Below are 19,701 nucleotides of genomic sequence, written 5' to 3' on the forward strand. Positions count from 1 at the left end.
ACCTTTTACCTTGCTAAAAAGCCTGGATACACTAACACAGGCCTTTCCGGTGATACAAAGAAATCTGTGACCCTTCAGAGTGCGTTACTTTAGCGCAGTATACCTGCCGCAAATCATTCTGTGACTTCACGGGAAAAATCTGACCCAGGTAGATGCCTTAAAAAAACTGTATCAAAATAGCGTTCTTTTCACTGTTAGTCTTGTTAGTCTCGTGCTGTTACAAGTCAGTTAAAACCATCAAAATGGCAGAGCTTCAGAAACATTAATAAGTCATTTTAAGTTATGAATTCTATATCTGTTTAATTTTGTATAATTTCAAAATAATTGAGAAATCATCACATTACATTCTAACTACATATTTTTGCATTTAAACTTTTAAATAATAAAGGAGTTGAAGAATGAAAAAGAAATAAGTACACATCAATGTATGTATCAATGCATTGTGGAACAGAAGCAAAAAACAAAAGCATAGTTCAGATTCTTTGCACGCTTTACAATAATGCAGAGAATTTTATAAATGTAAACTATTGGTATTGTCTAAACACAAAGCAAGACGCAGAATTTATCTGAAAAGATTTTACAGGGAAGAATGTCATGTATGGGTCTCCATTACCCAGAAGGCTAAAGTGAAATCACAGTGAGTCATTTGTAACACGTTGTGTTTAGTTATCATAGAATGGACTTTGCTGTAACATAAACAGCCATCAGATACCAAATGGTTCGGTCTACAGAACATTTGTCTCTGAGATTAACCAGGCGGCAAGTGCGAGGCACACATTCAGAGGTCTGCCACAGGTGACATGCTTGAGATTCACTGAAAGACAGTAATGACACGCAATAGAGGGCTATGTCAGTATGATATGCTCCAATACGATGCCAAGGTCACTGTGGAAGCCTTCTCCCATTATCAGTCAGCAGCCAGTGAAAGCTGGCCCCTCAGTTACAGTCCCTTAGGGACAAAGATAACTGTGTGAAATTCCTGTTTAGCAGACTGCAATGATCTAGGAGAACAGCCACAAAGGCTTTCTGGATCCCGCCTTTGCCTGCATCTAGGATCAGTTGTAGCAGATGATGGCCTCACACTGGGTTCTGTCTCACATAAATACACTGGGAGTGACAGTTGTATTCCACAGCACATCAGCTTCGAACATTCCATTTAAAATGGCCCCCCTATGTGGACCCTGCCGAGCTGCTTCACAGAATGTTTTAATTCTAGTCAAATTTTTTTAGTGTTTGAAATCTACTGGTTAAAAGTTTGTTTATTCATCTACCAACTGCTCACCCTTAGGTGCTGTTCATCAAGAGGATTTTTATACTCCAAAACATATTTTGATTTACATTTTATGACCTAACCCACTATTTTAATAACACATAATCAATAAACAACATACGGTTTAATTTTCTATAGCAACTAAAATGCACAGCCAGTCACTAGCACCAGTAATAATTACAGCCCCTTCAGAGGTTAAGAGATAAAAGGAGGGTCAACAGCTGCTGACAAGTGCTGAGATTATTTCCATTCTGATAGTTTCCCGGGCCTGTTACTGACAGCTGGCGTCAGGGTGCCAAATGGAAGTGAGAGATGCCATGCCCCTGCTAAAGAAGTGAAGATAACACTGACTTTACAGGTCAAACTTCTTTTCATTAAAGGAAACATGATTCAAATGCTTTGTTTATGTCAAAACAAATAAACAATGTCACCACATATATTTCACTAATTACAAACTGGGGAAGGATATTTAGATGGAGCAATTTTGCTGCATGTCTCTGGTCTTTGGCCACCTACTCATTACATCAGCAACTCTCTAAGGCAATTTTTTATCAGGAAGTTTTTTTCTAATTTTACTTGACTTCATCACTGCTTAAAGGTGTGTTCTTTCCTCTGCTTTTACTGTAAAGCACTTATAAAAGTGCTACATAAATAATTATTATTATTTTTTAGTCACTAAATTGTTTATACACTATGTTAGTTTATGTAAATCAAATCACATTAACATTGAGTAAAACTGTTTTAAAGTTTAAAGTTTTTGGTTTTTCTTTTAATTTATGCAATTAACAACTAAATAATGATGTAGCTAAATATGATACTATGAAAATGATCATAATCATGACAAATCTTTATAAATAAGGAATTTTATGCTTTATGCTATGTTGCTGCGGTTGCCGGAGAATAATAACTGAAGAATCAGAGGAATTTACCGTGGAGAGACTTGAGTGTGTAAAATATTTTATAAACTGGCTTTAAACTGAGTCACCAGGCCAGTCGGGGGTAGTAGTAAATGGTTGTTTGTATAAAAACATTATGACAGTGTCAAAGATGATTGCTTTTAACTTCTGAGATTAGACTTTAAGCATCATGTACCATATTAAAGATGGTCTAATTATAGAGGCAGTGAATTGTTTCATCTTTGGTCAGTATTCTTATTCGTTCAAACATGGGCTCATATGTCCTGTTAATCATGCTGATAATCCTCAACACATACTGTCTGTATGTGGTGCACCTTTTTAAACATGGGTGTGAATTTGCTCTAATTAGTTAATGGATACCTGCTTGTCCTCTCAGGGAGTGAGGGACATGACATGTAATAAGAGAAGAGATAGGACCCCTTGAATTTCACACAATGGGAATCTACGGCCCCCCTCTCCTCTCTCCTCCTGCCCCAAATCTTTACGTAGTCTCCAACAGCAGCAACAAAGACTGAGACCCAGCACCATTGGTAAGGCAAAGCTTTAGACAAACATGTAAGGATAGTTCTCTTAGTACAGGTTATAAAAGAACATTAATAATTATAATTTGTAGTTTTCTCTTGATGTATTTCAGTATATGAACTAGATATTTCATTATTGATTCATTGAAATCCTTCCTAGCTCTGTGGAGGAACAGGCAGGCTTGGACAGTTATTTACTGAGCAGCTGCTAGTGATTATGCATGGTATTATGTAGGCCTGAGTATGAGCATTGGTTTATTGTTGACATTGTGGCCGAGGCTCGTGGGCTTTCTTTAACTCTATTTTAAGAAAAAGGGATTTGTTTTATCTCTCTCTATTTTAGAATGCACCCCACCTCAACTTCTCACTTTTAGGCCCTCTGCCACCCCGATTCATTGGTTCCCTTGAGGTTTCTTGATTAGGCCTTTGTTCTTCCTGATTCCTCATACCACTAAACACTGACGCTTGGCTTACATCATAATTTATCTCAAAGCATTTGAATCAATTTAACTCTTCTATTTGTAATTCGCAATAAACCTAATATTTGTAATTTGCAATGGAACTTCTTTGGCGCTACTGACCAGTCAGTACTTAAGTTACATTGAATTCAGTATTTTCTAAACAGTGTTCCATGAACTTACTAATTTCTTTTACATAATTTCTTAAATGAAAGAATACAATGTTGGGCAACAGGTTGATGAGATTTTATTAAGCACTACAGGTTGTGAATAGTTATAGTTCAGGCTATCTAAACGAGGCTATTTAAACGCATAATTTTACAAGAAAAAGTTGTAATATTTCAAGAATAAACAAAAAAAGAATAGGTTGGTTTTGAATCATAAATTGATTGGATCACATGTGAATGTTTTAACATTTACATGTGCTACAAGAGTACATATGCTGCTGTAGCCTACTGTAGTTTCAATTTTCCACCTCCGGTGAAGGGAACAACCCTGACAGACTGTTCTCATCTGTTTGCTACGAGATAATATGAAAATATATATATATGTTTCACATAAATCATGATGTCATTCCTACGATATTGTGATTTTATTCTAACTAAATTACAACTTTATTCTCACAATCTCAGATTTTGTTTCCCCTCCTATTGGACCAATACTCTGTCGTAGATCTAAGGTAAAAGGATTTCTTCAGGCTCCGAAGCTTCACTCCTCATCAAAGCCTTTCTGTTAAAGCCGTTGAGGTTGGAAAGAAAGAAAAAGAGAAAAAGCTGTTAGTTCTTCAGATTAGTATTGCTTCAGTGCCACAAAGCAATGCATTAATTTACACACTTATATAAACCAACATTTATTTGTACTAATTCTTGTGAAATCCAGTCAACAGAGGGCAGCATGTGTAAGGCTCAGATGATGTGCATGCTTCAAACCTTGGAGCCAGCATCACGGCTCTTCGCCCGCAGCTTGTTGACCTGAGACTCAGCAATGTCAGCTCTTTCTTCAGCTTCTTCCATCTCATGCTGTAGTTTGCGGAACTTGCCAAGATGAACATTAGCCTGTTCCTCCTGTTCAGGATAAATAAAAGATATATAGATACACATTGACGAGGGAAGAAGCCAAATAAAGACCTCACTTCACACTTACAGCCTCCTCAGCAGCTCTCTTGTAGGCTTTTACTTTCAGCTGCAGCTTATCTACCAAATCTTGGAGTCGGGCAATATTCTTGCGATCCTCCTCAGTCTGAGAAAATAAGACACAAGGTTACAATGTTAATGTCCTTTAAAAGGACTTTAACCACACATGCAGATTAATGAAGCTAGCTACATGCTACAAACCTGATAGGTAAGTTCTTTGATACGGCGCTCATATTTACGGACGCCCTTCACCGCTTCAATGCTTTTTTTCTGCTCCATTTCCACCTCATTTTCCAGTTCCCTCACCTGGTCAAGGACAATATTCTTTAGATAACAATCCCAATAACTTATTCAACACGACTGCTAAGAAACAAACAGACATCACAAACTGAAAAGAATTACTCACCCTGGCCTCAAGCTTCTGCACCTGCTTCTTGCCTCCCTTCATGGCGATCTGTTCAGCTTCATCCAGACGGTGCTGCAGGTCTTTGATGGTTTGCTCCATGTTCTTCTTCATACGCTCCAGGTGAGCACTGGTGTCCTGCTCTTTCTTCAGCTCCTCTGCCATCATGGCAGCATCAGTAATGGCCTTCTTGGCCTTCTCCTCAGTGTTTCGGCACTCTTGCACTGCATCTTCTACTTCTGTCTGAAGTTGGACTGTATCAGCCTCCAGCTTCTTCTTGTGATTCATCAGGCTGGTGTTCTTTATAGTAAAGGTAATTCTGTTATACAATGTACTAAAAAGGAACATGTAAAATATTTTTTCCCAAGTTTAGAAGTCTAGCAACTGCCATACCTGTGAGTGCAGTAGCTGCACCCTCTCACTAACGTCCAGCAGCTCTTGCTCAGCAAGTTTGCGTCCTCTCTCAGTTTGCTCCAGAGCAGACCTGAGCTCCTCCACTTCGGCCTGAAGAAGGGTGTTGCGTCTCTCAACTATGGCATTGTTTTCTTTCAGATCATCATTGTATCGAAGAGAGTCATCTAACTGGAGCTGAGCATCCTGAAAAAAGGTTCAAAGCCTCTGGTTACAAAGATACCATAGTAATGATGCCAGCAAAAATGAGAGGCATGTTCCCTTTTTTACCTTGAGATGTGCATGAACAGATTTGAGGTGTTTCTGGGCCTCAGCTGCTTGCCTGTTGGCCTGGCTTAGCTGGATCTCCATCTCATTGAGGTCTCCCTCCATCTTTTTCTTCAAACGGAGAGCCTCATTCCTGCTGCGACACTCAGCCTCAAGAGAGCTCTGCAGGGTGTCTATCATCCTCTGCAAGTTCCTCTTGCACTGCTCCATCTCCTCATCTTTCTCAGCTAGTTTACGCTCCATGTCTGCCTTCATTTGGTTGAACTCAAGCTGGGCTCTTAGAATCTTACCCTCTTCATGCTCAAGAGTACCCTAAGATCAGTGGTGGAAGAAGTATTCAGATCCTCTACTTAAGTAAACGTTCTAATACCACACTATAAAAGCACTCTGTTACAAATAAAAATCCTTCATTGAAAATGTTAATTAAGGGTTAAGTATGTAAGTATCATCAGGAAAATATACTATTAAAAGTAAAAGTATTCAATGCAGGAAAACCCTCACATTTTAGAAACTGGATTGATAAAAACGAGAAAACTGTGTTAAATAAGCTAATCATTTCAGCTGGACTTGTAGGCCATTATATTGGTAGGTAGTTTAATTTATAATAAAACATAGTGTTTTATAAACTACAGTACATGTGTTTTGTGTGCAAAAAATCGTAATTTGTAAAGTAACTAGTAACTAAAGCTGTAGTGGAGTAAGAAGTACAATATTTCTAGAAGTAGAAGTAGTAAGAAACTGAGGATTTGAGGTTTTAGTCTTACCTCTGCTTCCTCAAGGGCAGACTGAATCTCACTCTTTTCCTGCTCTATCTGCTTACGGACTTTTTCCAATTCATGAACAGTTTTTCCTCCCTCACCAAGTTGCTCAGTGAGGTCAGAAATCTCCTCTGTGAATGAAAGTAATTGTACTTAATTTGGCACCTGCGATGTGTATTGATTGTTTGGACACATTAAGTGATACATATTACCCTGAAGATTCTTGTTCTCTCTCTTCATTGTCTCCAGTTGGTCTAGACATTCTTCATAGGAGTTTTTTAATTTGAAGAGCTCAGTGCTCAGTGACCTGGCTTCCTTCTGAGAGCTCTCCAACTCACACTGACACTCCTCATATTTCTGTTTCCACTCAGACAAGACCTGGACATTGAGACACAAGTTTTACAATTTTAAGTTCATATCACCACGTCAAGCTCTCTACAGTTTTGGCAAAGGTGATCATTTGAGGAGACTCTATTTGCAATGTAACAATATTTTGAAACCCCAGGTTTTTGATGATTAGAAAATACTGATGTACTTTGTCAAAGTTTCTTTGCTTCTTGTCCAGAGCAGCAGCAGCAGAATTAGACCTCTCCACATCCACCATGAGATCTTCAATCTCATTCTGCAGCCTGTGTTTGGTCTTCTCCAGAGACGAGCATTTAGCATTCACTGCTTCCACAGCCTCCTCAGCATCCTGCAGACGCTGAGCCAGCTTCTTTCTAAAAAACAAAACAAGTTCTAAATTTAGGCGGTTGAGATGACTTGCAGCAAAGGAGCCCTGCATAAGTACATAAAACAAATATATAAAACATTGTATATTGGGGCAAGCTGTCTGAGCCTCCTACAGCTTTCCAAATAGACTTGATTTTTACATGAATAATTTCACATCTACGGCTGCCATATTCATACAAGCACATCGGTTTGTTGAGGCTGACTTTCACTGCGGTTTGTTGCCTTTAAAGGAAACTCAAAAGTTTTGCGTAATGGCTGATTATCCCATGGACTATCATGAGAATGATTGCTAGTCATTTTATTTTTTATTCAAACTATTCTGCCTCAGTGTCAGCATTTCCATTCTCAATCCCATTGCCTTTTACATACATCTGTGACCCTCTTATGAGGAAGGAAACTTTAGTTTGAAAGCGTGAGGGCCTTTCAATGCCAGACTTGAAAATCAAGATGTGTCCACAGATAAGAGTGGCCCAAGCTGTATACAGTAAATACATCAGATGCATTTGATCTTATCAACACTGTGGGCCTGGAGGCAGTGTTTCACTACTCCAAATAACAAAATCATTGGAGATAACAGTTTTGCTGTGAAACAGGCTGCAATGTAATTGCACAGGGGAATTTTCACCGTCAGTTTAAATCCACAAAAAGTGCTTGTTTTTGCCACTGACAGGCTTAGATAAGTGTCTGACAACCTCATTTAAAGATGATAAAGTCCAGTCCTGAAATTTAGCAAGAGGTGACAACGGTGAAAAAAGAGAGGAGTGCCGGGGAGAGTTTGTTGTGTTGGAGTACAGAAAGCGTAATGTGTGTTTTAAAGTGTTGTTTGAAAGATTTTCAATGAAATCAAGGGTTGTGTTTACAAATTGTGGCAAGAAATCGGCAAGCAACACTGTACGCAGCTTTCATAGACCACCTTTGTTGGATATGAACTATAGTTGTGGGTAGTTATGCTAAAATTGATCCTAACACACCGGTCCATACATCCGGTCTTAGGTAACTATTTTGACCAGGATGACTACTGCCAGCCATAGAGGAGAAAACACATTTTCCTAAATAAAAATACTGTTCCAAGAGCGGAGAGCTGCAGGAGGAACGAAGGGAATGTTATTAGCTAAAGTTACCGTGTTGACCTAGCATCAGTACTCATAAAAGCATGTCAGGATAACGGCGACTGCTACTGATTTCGATAATGTAGTCAGACGCTCATAATGACAATCTGAGCATCAGTAGCAAAACAGCATTTTAAGTTGATATACATTGACAGTGACCATTGCCCCATGTGTTTTCTTTGGAGCCCAGTTCGCGGCTACCAGCTGCCGGTCTCTCGCTTAAAAGTGGACAATTTAAACAATTCTTGTTCCTTGTCACTTAGACACAAACTCATGGAAAATAGTTCTAGCTCTCTGGCCAAGTCTGCTCTCTGTTTCTCCACTTTGGCTCGGGCAGCTCGCTCTGCCTCAAGCTCTTCTTCCAGCTCCTCTACACGAGCCTAGTAGAACAACATGTTTAAATGCGGCAATACTTTGGGAAAATGTTATTTTATGTAATTCATTCACAGTTACAGGTTGAAAAAAAAAAAAAAGGTTTCTCTTGACGTTTACTTCTCTTGAAGGCTTTATCTTACATAATATTTTGGATTAATGTCCTTGTATATACTAGACTCACTTGGCCTCCTCCAGTTCCTCGGTTCTCTGGATGGCATCAGTTTCGTACTTGGTTCTCCACTGAGCCACCTCAGAGTTGGCCTTGGACATGTTGCGTTGCAATTCAGCCTTGGCCTCCTGCTCCTCCTCATACTGCTCCCTGAGCAGGTCACAGTCATGTCGAGCAGACTGCACTGCGTGGGCTAACGCATTCTTGGCCTGGATAAATATTGATAATGTGTGTATTTCTCTTGGACATACAACTAGTTTTGATACAAAGAGATAAAATAATACATTTTGGCATTTTCATACCTTTATTTCCTCCTCTAGTTGTCTTTTTAGATCTTCAAGTTGTTGATTGTAGGAATTCTTTCCTCTGGTCAGCTGAGAAATAAGAGATTCTTTCTCCTCCAGCTGTCTTGAAAAGTCATCTAGAGAGGTAAAATATATTTTAGAATTGCATTGTTGCACATTAAACTAATTTATTATTTCATGTGCAAATAGTACCACTGACCATTCTCAGCTTGAAGCTTGGCTTTCTGGGTGGTGTAGTCACTAATGGATCTCTGATATTCATCACACCTAGTCCTGTATTCATTCATTTGATCCTCCAAAGTTCTGCAGGTCTTTTCCAAGTTAATCTTATATAGGAAATATACCATATAGTTCACAGGCATTGTTTACTACTTTACAACATTAGACATCTCTAGACATGCATTCACTACTTTGCTGATTTGAGGGATAGAAGTCTTAATGTTAAATCTAGCTTGTCTCGTCCACCTATAATACTAATACCACCTTCTAAATAGAACAACAAATTTAAGGTGGAGGTGTTCATGTTCACAGTTCACAATCATCATTTAGTTAACTACCAGGTTGTCAGTTCCACCAGTGTGAAAAATTTACCTGAGCAACTTGATGCACACATACCTTAGACTTAGCTACGTGTTCCATATTGGAGACCACGTCATCCAGCTCCAGTCTGAGCTCGCTCTTCTCCTTCTCCAGTTTCTGCTTGACTCTCTGCAGGTTATCAATCTGCTCTCCCAGGTCAGCCACACTGTCAGCTTGTTTCTTCCTGAGTGTGGCAGCAGTGGCTTCATGCTGCAGAGTGGCCTCTTCAAGGTCTCTGCGAAGTTTCAGGAACTCAGCCTCCCTCTTCTTGTTCATTTCAATCTGGGCAGATGTTGCTCCACCAGCCTCCTCCAGCCTCTCACTGATCTCCTCTAGCTCTCTGGCCAAGTCTGCTCTCTGTTTCTCCACTTTGGCTCGGGCAGCTCGCTCTGCCTCAAGTTCTTCTTCCAGCTCCTCTACACGAGCCTAGTAGAACAACATGTTTAAATGCGGCAATACTTTGGGAAAATGTTATTTTATGTAATTCATTCGCAGTTACTAATTCACATTTGTACCTGCAGCTCTTTTATCTTCTTCTGGAGTTGAATGGTTATGGCCTGTTCATCTTCAATTTTGCTGTTTAGCTGGCTGACTTCAAAGTCTTTTCTGCAAAATTTAGTTTGATTAGTGATAGCCAAAATGAAACTGCATTCACAATATTATATGACCATACTGAATGAACAATGTAATGATGAATTTTGTACTTTTTCAGGCGCTCCTCCAGCTGTTGCTTGTCATTTTCTAAATCCATTACAGTCTCCTGGTTCAACTTTAAGTCTCCCTCCAGCTTTCTCTTAGATCTTTCAAGGTCCATTCGAATCTTCTTCTCTTGCTCAAGAGATCCTTCAAGCTTAATGCAAATACATTTGATTACAACATTTGTGAATCATTTTATTTGTAATTCTTACAATATCATCTAAATAATACAGTTTTGATATGGATTCTTACATCATCTACTTGCTGCTCCAGCTTAGTCTTGGCCTTGGTCAGAGTGTTGACTTTGTCTTCTTCACTCTGCAGATCATCCAGTGTTTGCTGATGAGCTTCCTGTAAGGCTTTCTTTTCTTTGGTCAACTTAGCAATGATATCATCCAGAGCAGCCATCTCTTCAGCCAGGTTCTTCACCTGTGAACCAAGAAAATATGATTTACTGGATGCCTTGTTAAGTTGCTGATCTGAAACAAATTAAGGTTAAGTTAGATATCACACTGTACCTTGTTTTCTGTGGCGTGCTTCTCTTTCTCCACTTTAGCCAGAGTTAACTCTAAGTCATCAATATCTTTCTTCAGCTCAGAGCACTCATCTTCCAGCTTCCTCTTCTTAGCAGTCAGTTCAGCATTCATCTCCTCCTCATCCTCCAGTCTTTCTGTCAGCTCTTTGGCTTTTGCCTCCAGCTGAATCTTGTTTTTGATCAGCCCCTCACATCTTTCTTCAGCATCACCAAGATTATCTTGCTCCTGTTATAATTTAAAGTCACAGCATTATGGATTGGCAGACTTGGTATGATTTCAATATTATTTGAATTGCTCACAGATTTTAACATTTCTAACATACAGATTGAACTTGGAGCTGCAGGTCATTCTTCTCTTGAAGAAGAGTGACCGTTTTTTCTTCAAGTTCCAAACATTCAATCTCATTAGCATATACCTTAATGACGTGTTCAAAGGAAAATGTCAGTATAGTGGCATTCTCACCGCTTGAACTTGAAGTTGCAGGTCATTTTTCTCCTGAAGAAGAGATACCATTTTCTCCTCTAGTTCTTTTCTCCGAGCTTCAGATTTTGCATAAGCCTCTTTCAGCTTCAGGAATTCTTCCTTCATGTTGGCCATCTCCTTTTCTGCTTCAGCAGATCTCAACAACGGTTTGATCTTGAAGAACAGCTTCATCCAGGGCCAATTCTTGACCCCCATAAATGAACGGACATTCCATTGGATCACTAATAATGCTTCTCTGCGTTCCACCATCTTCTGATACTCAATACGAGACAAAAGACCACGGGATCTGGCTTGAATACCAGTGATGATTTTGGAGAGACGCTCATCTCTCATCTCCTCAAGCAGACCCAGCAAACCAGCCTTGAAGAACACCTAACAACACAATTGGGTATTTACGTTTTGGCTTCTTCTTCATCTCTTACTGGGATATTTCACTAATCTCAAAATGAGAACAACTTTAGATGATACCTTGGTATGTCCAAACTTGTACTGATTGTGATCAATATCCAGAGAACCCAGAAGTTTCTCAGCTCCCTTCCTGCTGTCCATGAACTGACCCTCAGGGATGGCAGCAGGATTCAGGATGCGATATCTGGGAAACAAAAAACAAAAAGTATTTTGGAGAATAATATTTAACTTCTGTTATAAATTACACAGTATTTGACTTATTGAATAATACCTCTGTTTGAAATCTCCATAAAGGATCCTGTTGGGGAAGCCCTTTCTGCAGATCCTGATGCCTTCCAGCACACCGTTACAGCGCAGCTGGTGCATCACCAGAGGGTTCTCCATGGCCCCAGGAGTCTTGGTCTCATTGGGGATGATGCAGCGAACAAAGTGAGGGTGAGTCGACCTCAAGTTGGTCATCAGCTTGTTCAGGTTTTCCTTTAATATGATAAAGCATACATTTATAAATACTGGCTTTTTCAGCATCAACATTATGCAAAATACCACAATGTCATACACAATACCCTATGAAGAGCTGACACAGTCTGAAATGATGATCCTTTCTTCTTCTTCTCTTTTTTGACTTCATCACCCAAAGCTGTTAAAAAAAAACTTGAAAATGTAACCTTATAGCTAGACAAAAAATAAATATTGAATTTCCAATCAAGATAATCATGTTAGGGTACCTGCTTCTGCTCCAGCATAATTTACAAAGAGGACAGACAACACCTTGAGATTAGACTTCTGGTAGAGTCCTACAACGGTCTCATTCAGAGGATCCTTGTTCTTCACCAGCCAGTTGTTGATATTATAATCAACAGTTCCAGCATAATGCATCAGGGCAAAATGGGCCTCTGGTTTCCCTTTAACAACTCTGGGCTTCTGGAAGTTGCCAGATTTTCCCAGATGATTGTCATAGAGCTTAGTTTTAAAGGTGGTATCAGAGGCTTTGGGGAACATGCACTCCTCTTCAAGGATGGACATAATACCCATGGGCTGAAGGGACAAAAATAGGAGTTGTTTAAAAATTAATCATAATATTTTCAATAAATCATCATGTAAGGCTAAACATAGTGTAGTCGCTCACCTTTTCAATTAGGTCAATGCAGGCCTGCAAGTCCATACCAAAATCTATGAAGGTCCATTCAATGCCCTCTTTCTTGTACTCTTCCTGCTCCAGCACAAACATGTGGTGGTTGAAAAACTGTTGCAGTTTTTCATTGGTGAAGTTGATGCACAGCTGCTCAAAGGTGTTGAACTGCAAAGAGAAAATATGTAGGATTTTCTATCTATTTTGTTGAAAGAGGGCAGGTTAATTGTGAACTAATAAGATCATTTACATCAAAGATTTCAAATCCAGCAATGTCCAGGACACCAATGAAGTATTGGCGAGGCTGCTTGGTCTCTAGTGACTGGTTGATTCTTATCACCATCCACAGGAACATCTTTTCATAAACAGCCTTGGAAAGAGCTCCAATTGCATAGTTCACCTGGAAAAAAAAGACAACATATCTATTACAAAGCATAGAAATGAATACAGATTTTTTTCATGCAAGATTTTTAGCCTCTGTAGATGTTGCCATATACTGAAGAAAACAGAATGTATTCCTTTATTGGTTATAGAACCTTTATGTATAATATTTAAGTTGACTTTGTTTGTACTTCTTACTTGAGCAACACTTTGTCCCTTGGTGACCCACTCATTCCCTACTTTGACTCTTGGGTGACAGAGACCCTTGATGAGGTCTGCGGAGTTCAGGCCCATCAGATATGCAACTTTGTCAGCATCTGAATAAGGAAAGTGAATTATGTAAGGCCATTGTCTATCTTTGTTGGTTCTGGACCAGCATGACAAACGGAGCTTCTCTCACCTTCAGTGCCATCAGCCTCTGCCTGCTCTTCACGCTGCTTGGTCTTGAACTTCATGTTGCCATGATGCATGATGGCACCAGTCAGCTTGTACACAGAGTTCTTTTCCTCTTGTGTAAAGCCCAACACATCAAAGGCACTCTGTGGAGGAGCACATGATAACTCCTCAAGATTTGTGCACGTAAAATAGTTTTGATCTAAATTCTAAATTTGGGACTCAAAAAATTCTAAATCCTTAAAAGCTACCTTAACATCTATGCTGTACTCGGTGAACAAACTGTCCAATAAGAAATGAACAACTTCATTGTGAGTAGTCTGACGTCAGAATGCAACTGTCCAGTCTGAGCATAAATTGTGTGATCAGCGCAACACACACAGAGAGCTAATGAAAGGTCAGAAACTGCCTACTACTTTGTACCTGTATGTGTGAAGTCCTAAATGAAAAAATGCAGCCCCCTCATTTATCAGTGGAGCCAGTGAGTTGACAGGGGGGGTCCAGCAAAACAACAGAAAAAAGTTGAATCTGGTTCAAAGGAATGTGCATTCCCTGTAGACCACTTTAAAATCTGAGCGCCTTATTTGTACCGTACTTTATTTTTACCTTGTGATCGTTTTGATAAAAGTTTCTAGAGTTGTAAAATCCTGTCTCTGAGTATTATAAACAGCTAAGAAGCTTTTGATAAGTCTTTGAACATATTCATCTGTTACTCCAACTGGACTTTCTGGATTGCATTTCACTGTCTCACCGGTACCTTAACCAACATATAACCCTGCATTGTTTGAACACTGGCTTGTTTTTGCAATGAAACCTGTGCAACTCATGACTCATGTCACTGACATCTGTTGCCATCAATTCCTCTGCATCATCAATGGAGGCCACTTGGGTTTCCCCCTGAGAGATGAAGGCATAGTCGTAGGGATTGTTTGTGATCAACAGCATCTCTGGAGGACAGAGAGAGAGTGTCAAAGTCAGACAGATGGAGACACAAGTGCAATAACAAGCCAATGACAGCCAGGGTTTTAATTTTTTTCACTTTTTCTTTTCATGGTGGCCAACTACCACTGAGGCACAAATGAGTCACAGCCGTGTACTAACCAAGCAGTTCAGGCTTCTTATTGGAGAGAATCTGGTAAAAGATGTGGTAATCTCTTTCAGCCTTGAGCTGGAAAGTCACACGAGACTTCTCCAGAAGGTCTGAAAAGTGAAAAATACAAGTAAGAAAAAACGTTATTTGTCTAGATCTATGTTGTAAAACATAAATAAAATACTATAAACAGTATTAGTGCATGTTAGATAAGTTTGATCTTACATGTTTCAATATCAGCAGAGGCCAACTTTCCCCTGGCATCAAAATGAATCCGGATGAATTTACCCTGAAAATGTATTGTAGTTTATAGTTTGTATTTTAAAGAAAAACCTTGATATCTGCTACTGCCGCTGTTTACATGGAAACTTACTAATAAATTTCACAGTTTAGTCACACAAAAATTAGAGACTCACAAATCTAGAGGAGTTGTCATTCCTGATGGTCTTGGCATTCCCAAAGGCCTCCAGAGCAGGGTTAGCCTGGATGATTTGATCCTCCAGGGTACCCTGTCAAAAGGGAACATTATACATGCTCAATCTGTAATAAATGTTTAAAGCTACACAGCAAGACTTTAGCAGCCTCTGCTGGCAGTTTTTGAAACTGAGCAAGGAATTATGCAAATGTATTTACCCAATTTAGTTAAAGTGGGTAAGAGTTGATAGATAGACGACAACTTCCACAACTCACACATTTGACAGAGTTTATTTATTACCTTGTCCTTGGCATTGGGGTCTTTCTTTACACCGCTAGCTGCAATACTAGCAAAATACTGGATGACTCGCTTTGTGTTGACAGTCTTTCCTGCACCAGATTCTCCACTGCAATTGACAAGTCAGTGATCAATATTTACAGTAGCATAATGTAGAATGATATTTTATATCAGAGCATTTAGTGTCATATATGATTTTCAAGAATGAGACATTACATACGTGATCAAAATGGACTGGTTTTCACGGTCTACAAGAACAAATTTGCAGAGAGTACAGTTTTGTGAGTATCAAGATTCAGCATAGTTACAGTACACGTAAGAAAAGTTATCTAAATTTAGTAGGTTGTACCTGACAGCATGTACTGATAGGCATTGTCAGAGATGGAGAAGATATGAGGAGGAGCTTCAGCCCTCTTCTTTCCTCTATAGGCAACAACCACCTCTTGGTTGTAGACTGGCAGCCACTTGTAGGGGTTGACAGTCACACAGAAGAGCCCAGAGTAGGTCTGTGAATCACAGAAAAAATATATCTGTGTTCACAACAACCATTTGTAATTTAAAACTTTATGTTTTTATATATTGATCATTTCAGCTTTTTGACACACTATTTTGTCTTTCGTGTACTTTTGACTTTTTAGTCCATTATTTTGTTTTTGTTAAAGATTTAGAACTAGTGCCAATATTTATTTAAGAATAGGAGCTAAATTAACCATGATCTCATCTTCTACAAGTGTAAACATACTGTTTTATCACATTCAGCAAACCCCGCTTTGAGAGGTGTACAGTAGAGTTTATTGACAAATCTTTTTCATATGATTGTAGTCTACTCACATAGATCATCCATGCTGCATAACGCTCTTTGAGGTTAAATAGCACAGCTGGTTCATGGAGGAAGGTCAACATGGCCATGTCCTCAATCTTGTCAAACTTTGGAGGATTCTGTTGCAGAACCTGGGACTCTTTGACCACCACAGTCTGAGGAAAATAATACAGTTTTCCTGATTAATACGTAATAGTCACATTATCAAGGGTTCAAATCTGACCCGAGGCCCTTTGCTTCATGTCATCCCCCCTCTCTCTCCCTCATTTCCTGGCTCTGTTCAGTTGTTATAATAAAGGGAAAAAAAAAACAAAAAATATCTTATAAGTAAGTAAGCCAAACATTAAAAAAAAAAATTATACAGCTTGTATAACATTACAAATCATGCCACACATGATGGCAGCAGTGCCTCATTTGACCATACTTTACTCGAGGCACTTTAATGGCAGTGATACACACAGGGTCCCTATAGAATTTATATTTGCACTCATTCAAGGATAGATGCTTTGAATCACACATTGAGTTACTCTCACATTATCACTTGCTCCCAGACAAGGACACTCACATAGACACTCTCGTCTAATGTGTTTCCCTTGCTGCTGTTACTGATCCTGGTGATCGGAGTGACCCAGTTAGGATGGATTCAGTTTTTGTTCCGGGACAGATTGGTTTTAAGTGAACTGAAGAATTAAGTGAAGGAGTCTCTGGATTTGACAGTGCTTAACTTTTGGCATTCTAGGTAGATCTTAGTTTCTGAGGTGAAACACTTTGGATACCTGCTGGTTGTTGTAAAGTGCTATATTCATAAATGTTGATTGATTTATTAAGGCAAAACATTTATTTTATGGCAAGTATTTCCCATTTCAATATGAATGAATTCTCTTACAACTCTGTTTATGGCTGGCCACATCCTCTGTCCTTTGACCCTACCATCAGACAAGGAAAAACTCCCCAAAAAAACTTTAACAAGGAAAAGCAGAAAGAAACCTTTAGGGAGAGCAACCGAGGAGGGATTCCTCTCCCCGGACGGACAGCCATGCAATAGAGTGGTATTCACAGAACAGACCAGCATAATATAAGTAAAGTATAAACAATCCATATGACACAATGATACATAGAATGGAAAGTGAGAGGAGAGAGAAAGGGTTGAGAGAGAGACCAAAATACTCTGCAACCCAACCTATAATAATAATAATAATATTAATAATAGTAATAATAGAAAGTAGTATCAGTAACGGTAATAGAATGATGATGATAAAATAGTAATAATAATAATGTATAATTGCAACTATGATAAGTTAACCGCATGTGTTAATGATATAAACTAAATGTCTGAATGGTAAAATGACACCAACCTTCCCATTCTGTGTCTCTACCGTGACCTTGTCTCCATCTCGGCTGCTGACAGTTGCCTTCACAAACTCTTCGACTGGATCTGGGACAAAACATTCCTTCTTTATGTCGAAGAGACGTGTGGAGGCCTCCATACGCTCCTTGTCCGACTTCCTCAGGTACGGAGCAGCCGGCCCAAACACAGACATTTCTGCATCCCCCATGGCTGCACTAATGCACACACAGTTAGTAGAGGTGATTAAGGTTTCACTCTGAAACTGTCTGTTTCTTATTCTTTACCATGTTATCTTTTACTTTTCTTTTTAACTGTGATTTCAAGGAAAATCAAAACTTTTGTCTTTTATATCAATCTTTAACTCTATAATATGAATTGCTTAGAAAAGGAGAATTTACCGGTGGATTCAGCTCCGATGACAGGTGAGCTCAGACCTCAGAGTATGCCAGTGACCTAAAGGGAACAGAGAAAACTATAAGTAAGATATTGTGAGGATATTGTAAAATGTCTGAATTTTATACTTACTTTACATTAGTATTAGAAAAAGTAACTATGCTTTACATTAAAAAACTGTACATTCCTAACACATATTTAAATTGATTTACCTTTAGTTTAGACTTCAGAAAATAAAAATAAATAAATAAAATACAGTACAAAAACAGCAGTAATTCAAAATACAACCAGTTGTGCAGACTTACAGAGGCCAGGTGAAGAGGAACAGCTGCTAGACCTGCAGGGAAGGCAGGGATCAAATATATAACCCCTGTTAACCCTGCCTTACAAGGCCAAGGTTACCACCCTGACCCACTCACGCACACACACATATCTCAACAGGTATACTACTTCACACATACCCCTTTACCCTCACACACACACACATTATGGTTATCGCCATTACTGTCATCACTTATGATAAGGCTCTCATGATATCTGGCTGCTTTAACTGCTCACATCCGAATAATGGGATTTTTTTAGGAATGGTGCCAGGAACTTTCTCTTACATAACTCGCCTGTCACTTACCAAAGCACAGCCTTTTATCTCTAATTCTACCACAGTTGTTTTCTGTCATCTCAGTGAGGACTGGTGGTGGACACAAACCAGATTCTATTTTTTGTCTCTAAGGGGGAGCAAAAAAGGGTGCAAGTGTAACAACAAAGGTATGAATTGCTACCTATAGGTCAAAAATGTATAAGTAAAATTACCAAAATTTCCTATTTCTTTTATATCAAATTCTTGTGTATTTTTTTATTTATCTAATAATCTGTTTTGGGACACTAATAGCCAAAGTATGTGCAACTGTGACCAGTGGGTTCTGGGAAATCTATTTTTGCTGTACAGAAACAAATCTGAAACAGCAAAAAATCTTAAATAGGTTTCCGTAAATAGGAACAGTAGGAGAAACTGCTTCTATTTACTAAGTCTGTCTTGAAAACAGGATGGTTCATCTTAAGGGGTTTAAATCAACAATAGATTTTAAAAAACTTTGACTCTTTTAACAAATTAAAATAACTATTAATTAATAAACTTAAAGGGTTGTGTAGAATCCCTTTTTTAGTATTTCAACTTTTGGGAGATTTAGTTTTTTACTATTTGCAAATGTTGTGGATAGTACCTGGTAGCCGGTTCTTTTTTGGTACCAGCTGGTTGAGGTTGTGAGACAGCTGAGCAGATACTAGAAGGTGGATTTAAAACACTGCAGACCATGGATCGGTCAGAGAGAAAGGTCACCAGCACGACACGGGACATCCTGCACAAACCGCCATTTTTAAATAAGCTACAGTCTATAGTGACTGCAATTTTTTTAAATGACAGCCTGTAAAACTAAGCTGTACATTATATAGTAGATTCGACAAGTGCCAACATCGTTGTCAATACAAGGATCCAGCGAGTGTCGTGTTAATGATGTTGCTTCAATTTCATGTGGCTCAGCTGGACAAATCCTAATTTGATATGTTGTAGCTTTAATGATGAAGTGTTGGCCCATCTCTTGCAAATAGCATAGTTGACACAACAGTTATTTTTCCCTCTTTTAGTAATTTTGATCCGCCTGACTTAAAGGAGGTGAATGGTATTATATTCGATTTTTTAAAAATCTCCTCACCTGGTCATGATAAAATTGGCACCTCCTTAATTAAAGAAGTCATGACTTATTAAGTCATTATTATTACGCCTTTAACATTTATTTATGCAGTATTCTTGAAAACTGGCATCATACCTTCTGACCTGAAAATGGCTAAAGTTATTTCACTCTTTAAAACAGGTGATCCTAAATCCTTGTGTTTCAAAGATTAAAAAAA

General features: G+C 38.8%; 1 protein-coding gene across 1 annotated transcript; it reads right to left on the reverse strand.

Annotated features, from left to right (window-relative positions):
- Positions 1-3,761: 3,761 nt before the first annotated feature.
- On the reverse strand, positions 3,762-18,168 carry LOC116699395 (myosin-7). Its single transcript, XM_032531934.1, has 38 exons — positions 18,102-18,168; positions 17,802-17,875; positions 17,411-17,618; positions 16,067-16,210; positions 15,585-15,741; positions 15,456-15,483; positions 15,239-15,344; positions 14,940-15,032; positions 14,749-14,812; positions 14,535-14,633; positions 14,277-14,380; positions 13,441-13,579; positions 13,239-13,357; positions 12,910-13,059; positions 12,657-12,827; positions 12,256-12,565; positions 12,094-12,167; positions 11,802-12,007; positions 11,591-11,714; positions 11,102-11,494; positions 10,622-10,864; positions 10,356-10,532; positions 10,112-10,257; positions 9,923-10,013; positions 9,444-9,833; positions 9,028-9,154; positions 8,826-8,944; positions 8,536-8,732; positions 6,674-6,857; positions 6,351-6,516; positions 6,145-6,269; positions 5,384-5,692; positions 5,096-5,299; positions 4,706-5,002; positions 4,501-4,605; positions 4,310-4,405; positions 4,096-4,230; positions 3,762-3,895 (listed from the first exon to the last, which is right to left on the reverse strand). Exons 3-38 carry the CDS (start codon positions 17,609-17,611, stop codon positions 3,875-3,877), a joined length of 5,814 nt encoding a protein of 1,937 aa, XP_032387825.1. The 5' UTR covers positions 17,612-17,618; positions 17,802-17,875; positions 18,102-18,168; the 3' UTR covers positions 3,762-3,874.
- Positions 18,169-19,701: the final 1,533 nt, after the last annotated feature.

This window comes from Etheostoma spectabile, chromosome 12, assembly GCF_008692095.1.
Source record: "Etheostoma spectabile isolate EspeVRDwgs_2016 chromosome 12, UIUC_Espe_1.0, whole genome shotgun sequence".
Lineage (NCBI taxonomy): Eukaryota > Metazoa > Chordata > Actinopteri > Perciformes > Percidae > Etheostoma > Etheostoma spectabile.